At 51.2% G+C, this 22,250-nt stretch overlaps 1 protein-coding gene across 5 annotated transcripts in view; it reads left to right on the top strand.

The window, feature by feature from the left end:
* Positions 1–22,250, top strand: part of cep350 (centrosomal protein 350) — a 248,859-nt gene that overhangs the window by 147,229 nt on the left and 79,380 nt on the right. For all 5 annotated transcript variants that reach the window (XM_038795159.1, XM_038795161.1, XM_038795162.1 and 2 more), the window contains exons 25-26: positions 8,872–8,959; positions 19,545–19,691. In XM_038795159.1, the coding sequence (XP_038651087.1) occupies positions 8,872–8,959; positions 19,545–19,691 (235 nt within the window). The remainder of the gene's footprint in view (positions 1–8,871; positions 8,960–19,544; positions 19,692–22,250) is intronic.

The raw sequence follows: 22,250 nt of genomic DNA on the forward strand, positions 1-22,250 counted from the left end.
AGGGAGCGTGTGTGTGAGGGAGCGAGTGTGTGTGTGAGGGAGCGTGCGTGTGTGTGTGTGTGTGAGGGAGCGAGCGTGTGTGTGTGTGTGTGTGTGTGTGTGTGTGTGTGAGGGAGCGAGTGTGTGTGTGAGGGAGCGAGCGTGTGTGTGTGAGGGAGCGAGCGTGTGTGTGTGTGAGGGAGCGAGCGTGTGTGTGTGTGTGTGTGTGTGAGGGAGCGAGCGTGTGTGTGAGGGAGCGAGCGTGTGTGTGAGGGAGGGAGCGTGTGTGTGAGGGAGGGAGCGTGTGTGTGAGGGAGGGAGCGTGTGTGTGAGGGAGGGAGCGTGTGTGTGAGGGAGGGAGTGTGTGTGTGAGGGAGGGAGTGTGTGTGTGAGGGAGGGAGTGTGTGTGTGAGGGAGGGAGTGTGTGTGTGAGGGAGGGAGTGTGTGTGTGAGGGAGGGAGTGTGTGTGAGGGAGGGAGTGTGTGTGTGAGGGAGGGAGTGTGTGTGTGAGGGAGGGAGTGTGTGTGTGAGGGAGGGAGTGTGTGTGTGAGGGAGGGAGTGTGTGTGTGAGGGAGGGAGTGTGTGTGTGAGGGAGGGAGTGTGTGTGTGAGGGAGGGAGTGTGTGTGTGAGGGAGGGAGTGTGTGTGTGAGGGAGGGAGTGTGTGTGTGAGGGAGGGAGTGTGTGTGTGAGGGAGGGAGTGTGTGTGTGTGAGGGAGGGAGTGTGTGTGTGAGGGAGGGAGTGTGTGTGTGAGGGAGGGAGTGTGTGTGTGAGGGAGGGAGTGTGTGTGTGAGGGAGCGTGTGTGTGTGAGGGAGCGTGTGTGTGTGAGGGAGCGAGCGTGTGTGTGAGGGAGCGAGCGTGTGTGTGAGGGAGCGAGCGTGTGTGTGTGAGGGAGCGAGCGTGTGTGTGTGAGGGAGCGTGCGTGTGTGTGTGTGTGTGAGGGAGCGAGCGTGTGAGGGAGCGAGCGTGTGAGGGAGCGAGCTTGTGTGTGTGAGGGAGCGAGCTTGTGTGTGTGAGGGAGCGAGCGTGTGTGTGAGGGAGCGAGCGTGTGTGTGTGAGGGAGCGAGCGTGTGTGTGAGGGAGCGAGCGTGTGTGTGTGAGGGAGCGAGCGTGTGTGTGTGAGGGAGCGTGCGTGTGTGTGTGTGTGTGAGGGAGCGAGCGTGTGTGAGGGAGCGAGCGTGTGTGTGAGGGAGCGAGCGTGTGTGTGTGTGTGTGTGTGTGTGTGTGTGTGTGAGGGAGCGAGCGTGCGTGTGTGTGAGGGAGCGAGCGTGTGTGTGTGAGGGAGCGAGCGTGTGTGTGTGAGGGAGCGAGCGTGTGTGTGTGTGAGGGAGCGAGCGTGTGTGTGTGTGTGTGTGTGTGTGTGTGAGGGAGCGAGCGTGTGTGTGAGGGAGCGAGCGTGTGTGTGAGGGAGCGAGCGTGTGTGTGATGAGCGCGTGTGTGTGAGGGAGCGAGCGTGTGTGTGTAGGGAGCGAGCGTGTGTGTGTGAGGGAGCGAGCGTTGTGTTGAGGGATGCGAGCGTGCTGTGAGGAGCGGCAGTGCGTGTGAGGATCGAGCGTTCGTGTGAGGGAGCAAGCGTCTGCGTGGTGAGGGAGCGAGCGTGGCTTGTGAGGGAGCGAGCGTTGCGTGTGAGGGAGGCGAGCGTGCGTGTGAGGGAGCGGAGCGTGCGTGTGCGGGAGCGAGCGTGCGGTGATGGTGTGAGGGAGCGAGCGTGCGTGTGAGGGAGCGAGCGTGCGTGTGAGGGAGCGAGCGTGCGTGTGAGGGAGCGAGCGTGCGTGTGGGGAGCGAGCGTGCGTGTGAGGGAGCGAGCGTGCGTGTGAGGGAGCGAGCGTGCGTGTGAGGGAGCGAGCGTGCGTGTGAGGGAGCGAGCGTGCGTGTGAGGGAGCGAGCGTGCGTGTGAGGGAGCGAGCGTGCGTGTGTGAGGGAGCGAGCGTGCGTGTGTGAGGGAGCGAGCGTGCGTGTGTGAGGGAGCGAGCGTGCGTGTGTGTGTGTGTGTGAGGGAGCGTGTGTGTGTGTGAGGGAGCGTGTGTGTGTGTGTGAGGGAGCGAGCGTGTGTGTGTGAGGGAGCGAGCGTGTGTGTGTGGTGAGGGAGCGAGCGTGTGTGTGTGTGAGGGCAGCGAGGCGTGTGTTGTGTGTGTGTGTGTGAAGGGAGCGAGCGTGTGTGTGTGAGGGAGCGAGCGTGTGTGTGTGAGGGAGCGAGCGTGTGTGAGGGAGCGAGCGTGTGTGTGTGAGGGAGCGAGCGTGTGTGTGTGAGGGAGCGAGCGTGTGTGTGTGAGGGAGCGAGCGTGGGTGTGTGTGTGAGGGAGCGAGCGTGTGTGTGTGTGTGAGGGAGCGAGCGTGTGTGTGAGGGAGCGAGCGTGTGTGTGAGGGAGCGAGCGTGTGTGTGAGGGAGCGAGCGTGTGTGTGAGGGAGCGAGCGTGTGAGGGAGCGAGCGTGCGTGTGAGGGAGCGAGCGTGTGTGTGTGAGGGAGCGAGCGTGTGTGTGAGGGAGCGAGCGTGTGTGTGTGAGGGAGCGAGCGTGTGTGTGTGAGGGAGCGAGCGTGTGTGTGTGTGAGGGAGCGAGCGTGTGTGTGTGTGGTGTGTGTGTGTGAGGGAGCGAGCGTGTGTGTGTGGGGAGCGAGGTGTGTGGTGTGAGGGAGCGGCGTGTGGTGTGTGTGTGTGTGTGAGGGAGCGAGCGGTGGTGGTGTGGGAGGCGAGCGTGTGTTTGTGAGGGGGCGAGCGTGTGTGTGAGGGAGTGAGTTGTGTGTGTGAGGGAGTGAAGTGTGTGAGTGAGGGAGCGAGCGTGTGTGTGTGAGGGAGCGAGCGTGTGTGTGAGGAAGCGCGGTGTGTTGAGGGAGCGAGCGTGTGTGTGAGGAGGGAGCGCGTGTGAGGGAGCGAGCGTGTGTGTGAGGGAGCGAGCGAGAGCTGTGAGGGAGCGAGCTTGCGTGTGAGGGAGCGAGCGTGCGTGTGAGGGAGCGAGCGTGCGTGTGAGGGAGCGAGCGTGCGTGTGAGGGAGCGAGCGTGCGTGTGAGGGAGCGAGCGTGCGTGTGAGGGAGCGAGCGTGCGTGTGAGGGGGCGTGCGTGCGTGTGAGGGGGCGTGCGTGCGTGTGAGGGAGCGTGCGTGTGAGGGAGCGAGCGTGCGTGTGAGGGAGCGAGCGTGTGTGTGTGAGGGAGCGAGCGTGTGTGTGTGAGGGAGCGAGCGTGTGTGTGTGTGTGTGTGAGGGAGCGAGCGTGTGTGTGTGTGTGTGTGTGAGGGAGCGAGCGTGTGTGTGTGTGTGTGTGTGAGGGAGCGAGCGTGTGTGTGTGTGAGGGAGCGAGCGTGTGTGTGGGGGAGCGAGCGTGCGTGTGTGAGGGAGCGAGCGTGCGTGTGTGAGGGAGCGAGCGTGCGTGTGTGAGGGAGCGAGCGTGCGTGTGTGAGGGAGCGAGCGTGCGTGTGTGATGGAGCGAGCGTGCGTGTGTGAGGGAGCGAGCGTGCGTGTGTGAGGGAGTGTGTGTGTCGGTGGGGTGGGTAAAAAGAACCAAGAAATGCACAGCAACAGGCCCTTCAACCCTCCAAGCCTGCGCCGAACATGTTGCCCATCTAACCTAAAATCCTCTACACTTTGGGACTTGTATTCCTCTATTCCCACCCTATTCATGCATTTGTCAAGACACCCCTGAAATGTCACTATTGTACTTGCTTCCACCACTAGCAGCGAGTTCCAGGCACCCACTACCCTCTGTGTAAAAACATTTCCCGCACACATCTCCTCTAAACTTTGCCCCTCGCTCCTTAAACCTATATCCCCCAGTAACTGACTCTTGGACCCTGGGAAAAAGCTTCTGACTATCCACTGTCTATACCACTCATAATTTTGTCGACTTCCATCTGGGGCAGCACGGTAGCACAGTGTTTAGCACTGTTGCTTCACAGCGCCAGGGTCCCAGGTTCGATTCCTGGCTTGGGTGACTGTCATGGCGGGGTCTGCACGTTCTTCCTGTGTCTGCCTGGGTTTCCTCTGGGTGCTCCCAGAGACTTGGGTAATTTGGGCGTTCTGAATCCTTCCTTTGTGTACCTGAACAGGCGCCAGAACGTGGTGACGAGGGGGTTTTCACAGTGGCTTCATTGCGGTGTTAATGTAAGCCTATTTGTGACAATAAAGGTTATTATTAAGGCCGCCTCAACCTCCAGTGAGAACAAACCGAGTTTATCCAACCTTTCCTCATACCTAAACCTCTTATGTATCCTCGCCAAAGCCCCCACATCCTTCTTTTGAAAATGAAATGAAAATCGCTTATTGTCACGAGTAGGCTTCAATGAAGTTACTGTGAAATGCCCCTAGTCGCCACATTCCGGCGCCTGTCCGGGGAGGCTGGTACGGGAAGTGTGGTGTGGTGACCAGAATTGAACATTATATTCCAAGTGTGGCCAAACTAAAGTTCTATACAGCTGCAGGATGACTTGCCAATTTTTGTACTAAATGCCCTGGCCGATGAAGGCAAGCAAGCCATATGCCTTCTTGACTACCTTCTTTACCTGCGTAGCCACTTTCGTTGACCTGTGGACCTAGATCCCTCTGCCTGTCAATACTCTGAGGGGTTCTGCCATTTACTGTACATTTCCTACCTGCATTAGACCTTCCAAAATGCATTGCCTCACATTTGTCTGGATTAAACTCCATCTCCCATCTCTCCGCCCAATTCTCTAACCAATCTATATCCTGCTGTGTCTGGCAGTCCTCATAGTTGTCTGCAATTCCACCAATCTTTGTGTCATCCGCAAACTTACTAATCAGACCAGTTACGTTTTTCTCCAAATCATTTATGTACACCACATCCAGCAAAGGTCCCAGCACTGATCCCTGCGGAACACCACTAGTCACAGCCCTCCATTCGGAAAAGCACCCTTCCACCAAGCCAGTTCTTTATCTATCTTGACAGCCCATCTCGGATCCCTTGTGACTTTGCCTTCTGTACCAGTCTGCCATGAGGGATCTTGTCAAACGCCTTACTGAAATTCATATCGACAACATCTACTGCCTTACCTTCATCAATCATCATCATCACTTCCTCAAAAAACCCTATCAAGTTCCTGAGACATGACCACCCCTTCCCCCAAACCATGCTACCTCGCTAATATGTCTACTTGCTTCCAAATGGGAGTAATTCCTGTCTCGAAGCAACCTCTCCAATAATTTCCCTACCACTGACGTAAGGCTCACCGACCTGTAATTTCCTGGATTATCGTTGCTATCCGTTGCAAGTAATCCAAAGACCCAGAGTAGTGCTATGGGGGCAACAGATTGTGAAATTTGCAACGTACTGGCATGGATAGAGGATTGGCTGACTGGCAGAAGGCAGAGAGTGGGGATAAAGGGGTCCTTTTCAGGAAGGCAGTTTGCGACTAGTGACTAGGGGTCAGTGTTGGGACCACAGCTATTCACGATATACATTACTGATCTGGAAGAAGGAACTGAGGGCATTATTGCTAAGTTTACAGATGATACAAAGATATGTAGAGGAACAGATTGTGTTGAGGAAGCAGGGAGGCTGCAGAAGGACCTGGACAGGTTAGGAGAGTGGGCAAAGCAGTGGCAGATGGAATACAATGTGGAAGTGAGTTTATGCACTTTGCTAAGAAGAATAGAGGCATAGACTATTTTCTAAATGGGAAAGGCTTCAGAAATCTGAAGGGCAAACGAACTTGGGAGTCCTAGTTCAGGATTTTCTTATGGTTAACATGCAGGTTCACTTGGCAGCTCGGAAGGTAAATGCAATATTAGAATTCATGTTGAGAGGGCTAGAATGCAAGAACAGGGTTGTACAGTTGAGGATGTATAAGACTCTGGTCCGACCCCATTTGGAGTATTGTGAGCAGTTTTGGTCCCCGTATCTAAGGAAGGATGCTTTTGCCTTGCAGAGGGTCCAGAGGAGGTTCAGAAGAATTAAGGACTTGTCATATGAGGAGTGGTTGAGGATTCTGGCTCTGTACTCGTTGGAGTTTAGAAGGATGAGGGGGGATCTCATTGAAACTCACAGAACACTAAGAGGCCTGGATAGTGGATATGGAGAGGATGCTTCCAGTAGTAGGAGAAACTAGAACCCCAGGGCACGGGCTCAGACTGAAGGGATGATCCTTTAAAACCGAGATGGGGAGAAATTTCTTCAGCCAGAGGGTGGTGAATCTGTGGAACTCATTGCTTCAGAAGGCTGTGGAGACCAAGTCACTTGAGTGTTTTCAAAACTGAGATGGATGGGCTCTTGATTCATAAGGGGATCAAGGGTTATGGGGAGAAGGCAGGAGAATAGGGCTGAGAAACATATCAGGCATGATTGAATGGTGAAGCAGTCTCGATGGGCCAAATGGCGTAATTCTACTCCTGTGTCTTACGGTCTAACAAGAAAAACTGTACAGAGGCCAGAGGTCAACGCGGCTGCCCTGGACCCCCCTACATGTCGTCTGCCCCAGAGCAGACTCCACCGCCTGGAGTGATTCCCCATCTCCGTCCCAATGGTCCCCTAAGCCAGTGACCCTTTCTGATGTGTTGCCCTTAAAAGGGACAATCACCTTGACAACTGACTTCTGAGAAAAGTTATAGCTCTTGGAATAAAAGGGACAATAGCAATGTGGATACAAAATTGGCTGAATAATAGGAAGCAGAGAGTAACGATCAGTTAATATTTTTCAGGCTGCAGGAAGGTGTGTAGTGGTGTTCCCCAGGGGTCAGTATTGGGACCGTTGCTTTTCCTGACCTACATTAATGATCTAGGTATTGATATGCAGGGAACAATTTCAAGGTTTGTGGATCTTACAAAACTTGGAAGTATTGTAAACTATGAAGACAAACTTCAAAAGAACACAGACAAGGTGATGGTGTGGGCAGATAGGTGGCAGATGGTGTTCAATACAGAAAAGTGTGAGCATTTTGGTAGGAAGAACATGGAACGACGATATAAAATAAGGGGTGGCATTCTTAGAGGGTCAGGAGCAGAGCGACCTGGGTGTTTAGGTGCACAGATCACTGAAGGTGGCAGGACAGGTGGAGAGAGAAGTTAATGACGCATGTGGTATTCTGGGCTTTTTGATAGGGGCATAAAGTGCAAGAGCAAGGAGGTTATGCTGAACCTCTACAAGGCACAAGTTAGACCTCAGCTGGAATATTGTGTACAGTTCTGATCATTACACTATAGGAAGGATGTGAGTGCAGAGGAGTTGTACAAGATGATTCCAGGGATGAGAAACTTCAGTTATGAGGATAGATTGGAGAGGCTTGGACTGTTTTCCTTGGAGCGAAGAAGGCTGAGAGGAGAGTTGATAGAGATGCTCAAAATCATGGGGGGCTGGACAGAGTAGATATGGAGAAACTGTTCCCGCTCGTAAAATGATGAAGAACGAAAGGGCACAGATTTAAAGTGATTTGCAAAAGAAGAAAATGTGATGTAAGGAAAACTTTTTTACACGAGTGGTTTGGGTCTGGAATGCACTGTCTGGAAGTGTGCTGGAGGCAGGTCCACTCGAGGCATTCAAGAGGGCATTAGACGATTACTTGAATAGAAACAATATGCAGGGGTACGGGGAAAAGACACGAAGCCGTAATGCTCGTTTGGAGACCTGCAGCAGAAATGATGGGCCAAATGGTCTCCTGTGAACAATTCTGTGACCTCCAGATTTTCTTCAAAGAAAACTGAAGTTTAAACTCACTTTCTATGGATTATTTGTCCTGATCTCTCAATCACCTACCAGTCCATTATTAAATGTATGCAGCGAAATTTGGTGAAATTTGTATTTACAGAAATTCTGAATATTGGGCTATGGCATTCCAGGATTGTCAAAGGTTGAAACATGATTGCTGGAACTTCTGTTGGACTCGATCATGCTTATGTGCTGTGCTTTCCCTTCTCCAGTGTCACTGCACCAGTTTAAACTGCAGAACTTCTTGGGTATTCACCCAAAAGATGTGGGAGACTGGAAGGGAGGTGTCAGTAAAACCATGTTGGAAATTTCCAGAGATAGTAATCCCAGATAAGAAATCAATATCCCCTTTGACTGGTTGCCTCTGTTGTCACCTATGCAAAGGCCTCCCAATCTAGCTTGCGAGCATAATGCAGGTGCTGTACATACCAGCTGAATACTGATCCTAGTATTTCCTATCCCATTCTTTGTGGTGAGAATAGTTCAGGTCAAGATTGATCCTGACTCAGCTGGAACAGACTTAACAAAACCTGCTCACTTTACAATGGCTGTAGCTCACCTATGCAGCTGTACTTATACATTTAGCATCAGCTATTAACTTGTTCTTACATACTCTGCCCCAATGGCATTCATTAAATTAAACACACCCTTTTAACTGCGAGACACTTCACACTTGGAGTGAGAGCTCTGCTGACTCTGAGCTAGTGTCTAAACAGTAAAACTTAATCACTACCTGTTGTATTGACTTAATGTAGTAATGAGCAAAATAGACCAAAAATTTAGATGCTGATCACTTGGAGGTACAGGTTGCTAATTCATGTTTTGTAAGTTGGAATTCATCATGTACCATAGACTGGTGTGCTAATTAAGCTCATTCGGAGAGAAAGCATATCTTTTTCCAAGTATTCTTCTATTTACCATTGAAGAGGGCATCACCTTGACCAAAGTAAGTTCTCTCGGGGATTGCTTCCACTTTTAACTTTGTTATTCAAGAATGAGTATCCTCTGATGAAAATAGCTTGAGTTTGGTATGACAAACATAAAAAGGCATTAAAGTTGGAACATTTCAGCGAGATTGTTATTTCACAGCTCCTTAAACACTGATCATCCTGCATAAAGTTTCATTTTAATTTCAGCAGTGGTGAAAACTGCAAAAATGCAAGTTGAGCATGAGGTGATTGACATCATCTGGAACTTTAGAGTGTCATTGCACTGTGTGAATTTGCTACATTTTCTCTTAACCAGACGCCTGAGAGACAAAGGAGAAGATGACAAGATGCCTCCCATCCGTAAGAGACAGCGTGGGTTGCTTCTCAGGCTGCAGCAGGAGCAGGTAATACCCAACGGGCAGCACGGTAGCACAATTGGGTAGTACTGTGGCTTCACAGCGCCAGTGTCCCAGGTTCGATTCCCTGCTGGGTCACTGTCTGTGTGGAGTCTGCACGTTCTCCCCGTGTCTGATTTTAAGCTATTTTGTTGGTAGGGACAGCTGGTTTTCAACCAGTCGTGTATCTATCGTATGTCCTATGTTTTTTCCTGTATGGAATGATCTGTCTGGACTGTACGCAGAACAATACTTTTCACTGTACCTGGTACATGTGACAATAAATCCAAAACGGTGTTCAGGCGCACCGTGCAATAGGGAAAACGGTGTTCAGACGCACCGTGCAATATGGAAAACGGTGTTCAGGCGCACCGTGCAATAGGGAAAACGGTGTTCAGGCGCACCGTGCAATATGGAAAACGGTGTTCAGGCGCACCGTGCAATAGGGAAAACGGTGTTCAGGCGCACCGTGCAATATGGAAAACGGTGTTCAGGCGCACCGTGCAATAGGGAAAACGGTGTTCAGGCGCACCGTGCAATATGGAAAACGGTGTTCAGGCGCACCGTGCAATATGGAAAACGGTGTTCAGGCGCACCGTGCAATAGGGAAAACGGTGTTCAGACGCACCGTGCAATATGGAAAACGGTGTTCAGGCGCACCGTGCAATAGGGAAAACGGTGTTCAGGCGCACCGTGCAATAGGGAAAACGGTGTTCAGGCGCACCGTGCAATAGGGAAAACGGTGTTCAGGCGCACCGTGCAATATGGAAAACGGTGTTCAGGCGCACCGTGCAATAGGGAAAACGGTGTTCAGGCGCACCGTGCAATATGGAAAACGGTGTTCAGGCGCACCGTGCAATAGGGAAAACGGTGTTCAGGCGCACCGTTGCAATATGGAAAACGGTGTTCAGGCGCACCGTGCAATATGGAAAACGGTGTTCAGGCGCACCGTGCAATAGGGAAAACGGTGTTCAGGCGCACCGTGCAATAGGGAAAACGGTGTTCAGGCGCACCGTGCAATAGGGAAAACGGTGTTCAGGCGCACCGTGCAATAGGGAAAACGGTGTTCAGGCGCACCGTGCAATATGGAAAACGGTGTTCAGGCGCACCGTGCAATAGGGAAAACGGTGTTCAGGCGCACCGTGCAATATGGAAAACGGTGTTCAGGCGCACCGTGCAATATGGAAAATGGTGTTCAGGCGCACCGTGCAATATGGAAACCGGTGTTCAGGCGCACCGTGCAATAGGGAAACCGGTGTTCAGGCGCACCGTGCAATATGGAAAACGGTGTTCAGGCGCACCGTGCAATATGGAAAACGGTGTTCAGGCGCACCGTGCAATATGGAAAACGGTGTTCAGGCGCACCGTGCAATAGGGAAAACGGTGTTCAGGCGCACCGTGCAATATGGAAAACGGTGTTCAGGCGCACCGTGCAATAGGGAAAACGGTGTTCAGGCGCACCGTGCAATAGGGAAAACGGTGTTCAGGCGCACCGTGCAATATGGAAAACGGTGTTCAGGCGCACCGTGCAATATGGAAAACGGTGTTCAGGCGCACCGTGCAATAGGGAAAACGGTGTTCAGGCGCACCGTGCAATATGGAAAACGGTGTTCAGGCGCACCGTGCAATATGGAAAACGGTGTTCAGGCGCACCGTGCAATATGGAAAACGGTGTTCAGGCGCACCGTGCAATATGGAAAACGGTGTTCAGGCGCACCGTGCAATAGGGAAAACGGTGTTCAGGCGCACCGTGCAATAGGGAAAACGGTGTTCAGGCGCACCGTGCAATAGGGAAAACGGTGTTCAGGCGCACCGTGCAATAGGGAAAACGGTGTTCAGGCGCACCGTGCAATAGGGAAAACGGTGTTCAGGCGCACCGTGCAATATGGAAAACGGTGTTCAGGCGCACCGTGCAATAGGGAAAACGGTGTTCAGGCGCACCGTGCAATAGGGAAAACGGTGTTCAGGCGCACCGTGCAATAGGGAAAACGGTGTTCAGGCGCACCGTGCAATAGGGAAAACGGTGTTCAGGCGCACCGTGCAATATGGAAAACGGTGTTCAGACGCACCGTGCAATATGGAAAACGGTGTTCAGGCGCACCGTGCAATATGGAAAACGGTGTTCAGGCGCACCGTGCAATATGGAAAACGGTGTTCAGGCGCACCGTGCAATAGGGAAAACGGTGTTCAGGCGCACCGTGCAATAGGGAAAACGGTGTTCAGGCGCACCGTGCAATATGGAAAACGGTGTTCAGGCGCACCGTGCAATATGGAAAACGGTGTTCAGGCGCACCGTGCAATAGGGAAAACGGTGTTCAGGCGCACCGTGCAATATGGAAAACGGTGTTCAGGCGCACCGTGCAATAGGGAAACCGGTGTTCAGGCGCACCGTGCAATATGGAAAACGGTGTTCAGGCGCACCGTGCAATAGGGAAAACGGTGTTCAGGCGCACCGTGCAATATGGAAAACGGTGTTCAGGCGCACCGTGCAATAGGGAAAATGGTGTTCAGGCGCACCGTGCAATAGGGAAAACGGTGTTCAGGCGCACCGTGCAATATGGAAAACGGTGTTCAGGCGCACCGTGCAATAGGGAAAACGGTGTTCAGGCGCACCGTGCAATAGGGAAAACGGTGTTCAGGCGCACTGTGCAATATGGAAAATGGTGTTCAGGCGCACCGTGCAATATGGAAAACGGTGTTCAGGCGCACCGTGCAATATGGAAAACGGTGTTCAGGCGCACCGTGCAATATGGAAAACGGTGTTCAGGCGCACCGTGCAATATGGAAAACGGTGTTCAGGCGCACCGTGCAATATGGAAAACGGTGTTCAGGCGCACCGTGCAATAGGGAAAACGGTGTTCAGGCGCACCGTGCAATATGGAAAATGGTGTTCAGGCGCACCGTGCAATATGGAAAACGGTGTTCAGGCGCACCGTGCAATATGGAAAACGGTGTTCAGGCGCACCGTGCAATATGGAAAACGGTGTTCAGGCGCACCGTGCAATATGGAAAACGGTGTTCAGGCGCACCGTGCAATAGGGAAAACGGTGTTCAGGCGCACCGTGCAATAGGGAAAACGGAGTTCAGGGGCACCGTGCAATATGGAAAACGGTGTTCAGGCGCACCGTGCAATAGGGAAAACGGTGTTCAGGCGCACCGTGCAATAGGGAAAACGGTGTTCAGGCGCACCGTGCAATAGGGAAAACGGTGTTCAGGCGCACCGTGCAATAGGGAAAACGGTGTTCAGGCGCACCGTGCAATAGGGAAAACGGTGTTCAGGCGCACCGTGCAATATGGAAAACGGTGTTCAGGCGCACCGTGCAATAGGGAAAACGGTGTTCAGGCGCACCGTGCAATAGGGAAAACGGTGTTCAGGCGCACCGTGCAATAGGGAAAACGGAGTTCAGGCGCATCGTGCAATATGGAAAACGGTGTTCAGGCGCACCGTGCAATAGGGAAAACGGTGTTCAGGCGCACCGTGCAATAGGGAAAACGGTGTTCAGGCGCACCGTGCAATATGGAAAACGGTGTTCAGGCGCACCGTGCAATATGGAAAACGGTGTTCAGGCGCACCGTGCAATATGGAAAACGGTGTTCAGGCGCACCGTGCAATAGGGAAAACGGTGTTCAGGCGCACCGTGCAATAGGGAAAACGGTGTTCAGGCGCACCGTGCAATAGGGAAAACGGTGTTCAGGCGCACCGTGCAATATGGAAAACGGTGTTCAGGCGCACCGTGCAATATGGAAAATGGTGTTCAGGCGCACCGTGCAATAGGGAAAACGGTGTTCAGGCGCACCGTGCAATATGGAAAACGGTGTTCAGGGGCACCGTGCAATATGGAAAACGGTGTTCAGGCGCACCGTGCAATATGGAAAACGGTGTTCAGGCGCACCGTGCAATATGGAAAACGGTGTTCAGGCGCACCGTGCAATATGGAAAACGGTGTTCAGGCGCACCGTGCAATATGGAAAACGGTGTTCAGGCGCACCGTGCAATATGGAAAACGGTGTTCAGGCGCACCGTGCAATATGGAAAACGGTGTTCAGGCGCACCGTGCAATAGGGAAAACGGTGTTCAGGCGCACCGTGCAATAGGGAAAACGGTGTTCAGGCGCACCGTGCAATATGGAAAACGGTGTTCAGGCGCACCGTGCAATATGGAAAACGGTGTTCAGGCGCACCGTGCAATAGGGAAAACGGTGTTCAGGCGCACCGTGCAATAGGGAAAACGGTGTTCAGGCGCACCGTGCAATAGGGAAAACGGTGTTCAGACGCACCGTGCAATAGGGAAAACGGTGTTCAGGCGCACCGTGCAATATGGAAAACGGTGTTCAGGCGCACCGTGCAATATGGAAAACGGTGTTCAGGCGCACCGTGCAATAGGGAAAACGGTGTTCAGGCGCACCGTGCAATATGGAAAACGGTGTTCAGGCGCACCGTGCAATAGGGAAAACGGTGTTCAGGCGCACCGTGCAATATGGAAAACGGTGTTCAGGCGCACCGTGCAATATGGAAAACGGTGTTCAGGCGCACCGTGCAATATGGAAAACGGTGTTCAGGCGCACCGTGCAATATGGAAAACGGTGTTCAGGCGCACCGTGCAATATGGAAAACGGTGTTCAGGCGCACCGTGCAATATGGAAAACGGTGTTCAGGCGCACCGTGCAATATGGAAAACGGTGTTCAGGCGCACCGTGCAATATGGAAAACGGTGTTCAGGCGCACCGTGCAATATGGAAAACGGTGTTCAGGCGCACCGTGCAATAGGGAAAACGGTGTTCAGGGGCACCGTGCAATATGGAAAACGGTGTTCAGGCGCACCGTGCAATAGGGAAAACGGTGTTCAGGCGCACCGTGCAATAGGGAAACCGGTGTTCAGGCGCACCGTGCAATATGGAAAACGGTGTTCAGGCGCACCGTGCAATAGGGAAAACGGTGTTCAGGCGCACCGTGCAATAGGGAAACCGGTGTTCAGACGCACCGTGCAATATGGAAAACGGTGTTCAGGCGCACCGTGCAATAGGGAAACCGGTGTTCAGGCGCACCGTGCAATATGGAAAACGGTGTTCAGGCGCACCGTGCAATAGGGAAAACGGTGTTCAGGCGCACCGTGCAATATGGAAAACGGTGTTCAGGCGCACCGTGCAATAGGGAAACCGGTGTTCAGGCGCACCGTGCAATATGGAAAACGGTGTTCAGGCGCACCGTGCAATAGGGAAAACGGTGTTCAGGCGCACCGTGCAATATGGAAAACGGTGTTCAGGCGCACCGTGCAATAGGGAAACCGGTGTTCAGGCGCACCGTGCAATATGGAAAACGGTGTTCAGGCGCACCGTGCAATAGGGAAAACGGTGTTCAGGGGCACCGTGCAATAGGGAAAACGGTGTTCAGGCGCACCGTGCAATATGGAAAACGGTGTTCAGGCGCACCGTGCAATATGGAAAACGGTGTTCAGGCGCACCGTGCAATATGGAAAACGGTGTTCAGGCGCACCGTGCAATATGGAAAACGGTGTTCAGGCGCACCGTGCAATATGGAAAATGGTGTTCAGGCGCACCGTGCAATATGGAAAACGGTGTTCAGGCGCACCGTGCAATAGGGAAAACGGTGTTCAGGCGCACCGTGCAATATGGAAAACGGTGTTCAGGCGCACCGTGCAATATGGAAAACGGTGTTCAGGCGCACCGTGCAATAGGGAAAACGGTGTTCAGGCGCACCGTGCAATAGGGAAAACGGTGTTCAGGCGCACCGTGCAATAGGGAAAACGGTGTTCAGGCGCACCGTGCAATATGGAAAACGGTGTTCAGGCGCACCGTGCAATAGGGAAAACGGTGTTCAGGCGCACCGTGCAATATGGAAAACGGTGTTCAGGGGCACCGTGCAATATGGAAAACGGTGTTCAGGCGCACCGTGCAATAGGGAAAACGGTGTTCAGGCGCACCGTGCAATATGGAAAACGGTGTTCAGGCGCACCGTGCAATAGGGAAAACGGTGTTCAGGCGCACCGTGCAATAGGGAAAACGGTGTTCAGGCGCACCGTGCAATAGGGAAAACGGTGTTCAGGCGCACCGTGCAATATGGAAAACGGTGTTCAGGCGCACCGTGCAATAGGGAAAACGGTGTTCAGGCGCACCGTGCAATAGGGAAAACGGTGTTCAGGCGCACCGTGCAATATGGAAAACGGTGTTCAGGCGCACCGTGCAATAGGGAAAACGGTGTTCAGGCGCACCGTGCAATAGGGAAAACGGTGTTCAGGCGCACCGTGCAATAGGGAAAACGGTGTTCAGGCGCACCGTGCAATAGGGAAAACGGAGTTCAGGCGCATCGTGCAATATGGAAAACGGTGTTCAGGGGCACCGTGCAATAGGGAAAACGGTGTTCAGGCGCACCGTGCAATATGGAAAACGGTGTTCAGGCGCACCGTGCAATAGGGAAAACGGAGTTCAGGCGCATCGTGCAATATGGAAAACGGTGTTCAGGCGCACCGTGCAATATGGAAAACGGTGTTCAGGGGCACCGTGCAATAGGGAAAACGGTGTTCAGGCGCACCGTGCAATAGGGAAAACGGTGTTCAGGCGCACCGTGCAATATGGAAAACGGTGTTCAGGGGCACCGTGCAATAGGGAAAACGGTGTTCAGGCGCACCGTGCAATAGGGAAAACGGTGTTCAGGCGCACCGTGCAATATGGAAAACGGTGTTCAGGCGCACCGTGCAATATGGAAAACGGTGTTCAGGCGCACCGTGCAATAGGGAAAACGGTGTTCAGGCGCACCGTGCAATAGGGAAAACGGTGTTCAGGCGCACCGTGCAATAGGGAAAACGGTGTTCAGGCGCACCGTGCAATATGGAAAACGGTGTTCAGGCGCACCGTGCAATAGGGAAAACGGTGTTCAGGCGCACCGTGCAATAGGGAAAACGGTGTTCAGGCGCACCGTGCAATAGGGAAAACGGTGTTCAGGCGCACCGTGCAATAGGGAAAACGGTGTTCAGGCGCACCGTGCAATAGGGAAAACGGTGTTCAGGCGCACCGTGCAATAGGGAAAACGGTGTTCAGGCGCACCGTGCAATATGGAAAACGGTGTTCAGGCGCACCGTGCAATATGGAAAATGGTGTTCAGGCGCACCGTGCAATAGGGAAAACGGTGTTCAGGCGCACCGTGCAATATGGAAAACGGTGTTCAGGCGCACCGTGCAATATGGAAAACGGTGTTCAGGCGCACCGTGCAATATGGAAAACGGTGTTCAGGCGCACCGTGCAATAGGGAAAACGGTGTTCAGGCGCACCGTGCAATATGGAAAACGGTGTTCAGGCGCACCGTGCAATATGGAAAACGGTGTTCAGGCGCACCGTGCAATAGGGAAAACGGTGTTCAGGCGCACCGTGCAAAGTACAATGTTGTAATACTGTAACCCCACAATACACCATAATTTATTGTTAGCATATCAAGGAAAATCTGGAGATTTTGCACTTTACAAAGAGGTTTACAACCCAATCACTACAGTGGGGAATTAATATCCCTCATTAATGATATTTTAGGTATTTATTAGAACATAGAACATACAGTGCAGAAGGAGGCCATTCGGCCTATCAAGTCTGCACCGCCCACTTAAGCCCGCGCTTCCACCCTATCCCCGTGACCCAATAACCCCTCCGAACCTTTTTGGTCACTGGGAAAGTTATCATGGCCAATCCACCTAACCTACACGTCTTTGGACTGTGGGTGGAAACCGGAACCCGGAGGAAACCCACGCAGACAATGTATCGATACAGACATCGGGTGAAGCATACAGAATGTAGTACTACTCGATGGCGAGGATTTGTGGATAGATCAGTTTAGTCCATAAGAGGGTCATTCAGGAGTCTGGTAACAGCAGGGAAGAAACTGTTTTTGAATCTGTGTGTGTTCTCAGACTTTTGTATCTCCTGCCCGATGGAACAGGTTGGAAGAGAGAATAACCCAAGTGGGAGGGGTCTTTGATTATGCTACCCGCTTTCCCAAGGCACTAGTTGTAGTTTCTTATGGTCTTGGGCCGAGCAGTTGCCATACCAGGCTGAGATGCAGCCATATAGGATGCTTTCTATGGTGCATCTGTAAAAATTGGTGAGTGTCAATATGGACATGCCGAAGTCTCTTTTTTTTAAATAAAAACAATTTTAATGAGGCATTTTTGGCATTACAAACAACAACAGTATAAAACAATGTACAAAGAACAATAAACATAGTGCAATCACCGACTCCCATCCCGCCAAGACCCGCCTAATTGAGCCCCTATTCTACGCCACAAAGTTTCTTAATTACCTGAGGAAGTAAAGGTGCTGGTGTGCTTTCTTAGTCGTGGCATCGAGTGGGTGGACCAGGACCAGATTGTTGGTGATGTGCACACTTAGGAATTTGAAGCTGTCCACCATCTCCATCTCGGCACCGTTGATGCAGACTGGTGTGGATGATACTTTGCTTCCTGAAATCAATGACCAGCTCCTTAGTTTTGCTGACGTTGAGGGCGAGATTGTTGTCATTACACCATGCCTCTTAAGTTCTCTGTCTCCCTCCTGTAATCTGAGTCATTGTTATTTGAGATCCGACCCACTACGGTCGTGTCATCAACAAACTTGTAGATGGAGTTGGAGCCAAATTTTGCCATACAGTTGTGTGTGTATAGGAAGCATAGTAGGGGGTTAAGTACACAGCCTTGTGGGGCCCCGGTATTGAGGACTATTGTGGAGGAGGTGCTGATTGTGGCCTATGGATCAGGAAGTTGAGGATCCAGTTGCAGAGGGAGGACCATGGTGTGCCTGAACGTAGTTTTCCACATTCCATGGTGCGCATCAACAGATTTTCACATTGCACGGTGCACCTGAACTCAGTTTTTTATGTTGCATGGTGCGCCTGAACCCAGTTTTCTGCATTGCACCCTGAACCTGAACTCCGTTTTCCACATTGCACAGTGCAGGTCAACAGATTTCCACATTCTACAGTACTTCTGAACACACTTTTCCACATTGCACGGTGCGTTTGAACACCATTTTCTATATTGCAAGGTGCTACTGAACACCGTTTCCCGCATTGCATGGTGCACCTGAGCACGGTGCACGTAAACAGCTTGCCACATTGCACAGTAAATGCTTTCCACATTGCTCGACGCGCGTAAACCGCGTTCCACATTGCTCAATGTGCATAAACCGCGTTCCACATTGCACGGTGCGCGTAAACAGCTTTACACATTGCACGGTGCACGTAAACAGCTTTCCACATTGCACGGTGCACGTAAACCGCGATCCACATTGCACAATGCGCGTAAACAGCTTTCCACATTGCAAGGTGCGCGTAAACTGCCTTCCACATTGCACGGTGCGCGTAAACAGCTTTTCACATTGCACGATGCGCGTGAACAGCTATCCACATTGCAAGGTGCGCGTAAACAGCTTTCCACATTGCAAGGTGTGCGTAAACAGCTTTCCACATTGCACGGTGCGCGTAAACAGCTTTCCACATTGCACGATGCGTGTAAACAACTTTCCACATTGCACGGTGCGCGTAAACAGCTTTCCACATTGCACGGTGCGGGTAAACAGCCTTCCACATTGCACGGTGCGCGTAAACAGCTTTCCACATTGCACGATGCGCGTGAACAGCTATCCACATTGCAAGGTGCGCGTAAACCGCGTTCCACATTGCACGATGCGCGTAAACAGCCTTCCACATTGCACGGTGCACGTAAACCACGTTCCACATTGCACAGTGCGTGTAAACAGCTTTCCACATTGCACGGTGCGCGTAAACAGCTTTCCACATTGCACGGTGCGCGTAAACAGCTTTCCACATTGCACGATGCGCTTGAACAGCTTTCCACATTGCATGGTGCGCGCAAACAGCTTTCCACATTGCATGGTGCGCGTAAATAGCTTTCCACATTGCACGGTGCGCGTAAACAGCTTTCCACATTGCACGGTGCGCGTAAACCGCGTTCCACATTGCACGGTGCGCGTAAACAGCTTTCCACATTGCACGATGCGCTTGGACAGCTTTCCACATTGCACGGTGCGCGTAAACAGCTTTCCACATTGCACAGTGCGCGTAAACCGCGTTCCACATTGCACGGTGCGCGTAAATAGCTTTCCACATTGCACGATGCGCTTGAACAGCTTTCCACATTGCACGGTGCGCGTAAACAGCTTTCCACATTGCACAGTGCGCGTAAACTGCGTTCCACATTGCACGGTGCGCGTAAATAGCTTTCCACATTGCACGATGCGCTTGAACAGCTTTTCACATTGCACGGTGCGCGTAAACAGCTTTCCACATTGCACAGTGCGCGTAAACCGCGTTACACATTGCACGGTGCGCGTAAATAGCTTTCCACATTGCACAGTGCACGTCAACAGCTTTCCACATTGCACGGTGCGTGTAAATAGCTTTCCACATTGCATGGTGCACGTAAACCACGTTCCACATTGCACGGTGCGCGTGAACAGCTATCCACATTGCACAGTGCGCGTAAACCGCGTTCCACATTGCAAAGTGCACTGAACAGTCTACAGCCCCGTTTCACATTTTGTTTCTCTTCTCTGACCTGCCCGCACTTTTGCCACAGGCTGAAATCAAGCGTCTCCAAGAAGCCAACAGAGCCGCTCGTAAGGAGAGGCAGCTGATCCTGAAACAGCAGGAGGAGATTCAGCGCATGCGCCAGACCACCATGAAAATCCAGGAGAAGCTAAAATCAGCTGGAGAGAGAAAACTGGTCAGTACACCACCTGAGACACTGCAAAAGATGTTTGCTGCTGAAGCATTCAATATCAGCTTATTCTGAAAATAAGAAAATACATCAGCCATTATCTTGTTCAAGGGTGGAGCAGGCTCGAGGGGCTGTGTGGCCGACTCCTAATTCATATGTAAGGAATTACTTATGAGCATTATTAGCACAGTGGTCAGCACTGTTGCTTCACAGCGTTAGGGACCCAGGTTCGATTCCTGGCTTGGGTGACTTTGCGGAGTCTGCTCCTTCTCCCTCTGCGTGGGTTTCCTCCGTGCTCTGGCCTCCGCCCACAAGTCCAGAAAGACATGCTTGTTAAGTGAATTGGACATTCTGAATCCTCCCTCCGTGTACCCGAACAGGCGCCAGAGTATGGTGACTAGGGGCTTTTCACAGTAACTTGATTGCAGTGTTAATGTGAGCCTACTTGTGACACCTAAAAAAGGTTATTATTATTAGGTGTGATCATGTACAGTACGAGCTTGCTATTCATCAAATATGTATTCTGCAGTGTAAATGAAAATGTTGACAACTTCCAAGGCAAGCTATAAGAGAATTTAGTATAAAAATTTGAGTCTGTTGGTGAGGAATATTAACTTCAATATCTCAGTTTTACAAGGATGCTAACATGTGGACTTAGATCTGTGTACATAGGCCACATTGGTGTCCTACAAAATATTTTGACTTTGCACTCACTTTTTTTGCTTTGTTTGTGTTCGTGTATATCGAATGTTATTCGGCATTCTGTAGAATTGATGACACAGAAAAGCACATTCAGCCCAACCTTGCTGTGCTCGTGTTTTCCTTTTGCTCCACATCAGTCTTGTTTCGGTACTGGACCAGACCCCCAATATATATTAGGAAACTGGACAAGAAACCCTAACAATTTTTCAATTTGTAAACTATGATTTCACCTCCAGGAGTAATTCCATTGACAAATAGGGTTCTTTTATATTTTAACGCAGTATTAACCACATTAACATCCAAGGAAAAAACAGCTTTTCAATTAACAGTTCAACAATTCTTAAAAAAAAATTTAAGAAAGGTCTTTGAACTTACCTTCCCGTTAACTTCTAAATTTCAATTAAACAAAATCCACATATGGGTCAAATGCTACTTATAAGATGACACTTATTTATAGATTTATTCACAAAGCCTTGGAGAGAAGTTTTCAGAACTCAGTCTGAGAAACACAACTCCTTTCCTTCGAACCCAGAGCAGAACTCTGTAAATTAAACTAAACACAGACACAGGGCAGGGCTGAAAATGAAACTAAAACAGATCCAGCCACTCCCATGTGTGACATCGCAGCCTGCCTAGCTGCTCCCTTAATCACAGTTTTAGCAGACACACAATGTGGATACCTTAACCATAATTTTCTTTTAATAACACAACTGCACCAAACATATTATACTATGTGTGTGTAAATATATATATATATATAAACATTTCCTCCATTCATCACAACCTCTTCCCACCTTACCTTATCTCACCAAACCATAGAATATCATAGAATTTACAGTGCAGAAGGAGGCCATTCGGCCCATCGAGTCTGCACCAGCTCTTGGAAAGAGCACCCTACCCAAGGTCAGCACCTCCACCCTATCCCCATAACCCAGTAACCCCACCCAGCACTAAGGGCAATTTATCATGGCCAATCCACCTAACCTGCACATCTTTGGACTGTGGGAGGAAACCGGAGCACCCGGAAGAAATCCACGCACACAGGGGGAGGACGTGCAGACTCTGCACAGACAGTGACCCAAGCCGGAATCGATCCTGGGACCCTGGAGCTGTGAAGCAATTGCGCTATCCACAATGCTACCGCGCTGTCCCCCGCATTCAACAATGGTAGAATGGTCATATGGCAGTAATGCTTGATAACAGTGCATTGGAACAGGAGTAGGTGACTGAACCCTCAAATCTGTTTACATTCATTTGGGTTGTAATCCGTCTCTACCTCAACACATCTTGCTGCCTTAGTTCTGTAACCCTTAATAAATATCCCAAACACACAAAATCCTGATCACTCTCCATTTTGAAATTTTCAAGTTACGGCTGGCCTCAACATCTTTCTCTCTGTGTGAGTGGGTGGGGTGCGGCAGGACAAGAGTTGGAATGTTGACTTTTCTTTATTATTCCACTAGTTGTGGCATCGCTGGGAGGGCCAACATTTATTGCCTATCCCTTGAATTGAGTGGTTTGCTAGGCCATTTCGGAGTGAGCTGCATCACTGGATCTGGAGATGCATGTAGTCTATGATGGTCAAGATGTTAAATTTCCTTCCCGGAATGATATTAGTGAATCATATGGTTTTTTGCGCCGATTGATCATGGTCTTAGTAATGGTGACCATGAAATCATCTTTTAATTCAAGATTTTGCATTAATTGAATTTAAACTCCACCTGCTGGCATGGTATGATTTGAACCCATGTCCCCATTAATTCCGGGCTCTGGATTGCTAGTCCAGGGACAGTAACACCACCTGAATATTGCTGGGATGGTCTTGCATTAGTTGTGCTCATAGATTACATCCCCTTGTTCAGG

The sequence above is a fragment of the Scyliorhinus canicula genome, chromosome 4 (assembly GCF_902713615.1).
Source record: "Scyliorhinus canicula chromosome 4, sScyCan1.1, whole genome shotgun sequence".
Taxonomy (NCBI): Eukaryota; Metazoa; Chordata; class Chondrichthyes; order Carcharhiniformes; family Scyliorhinidae; genus Scyliorhinus; species Scyliorhinus canicula.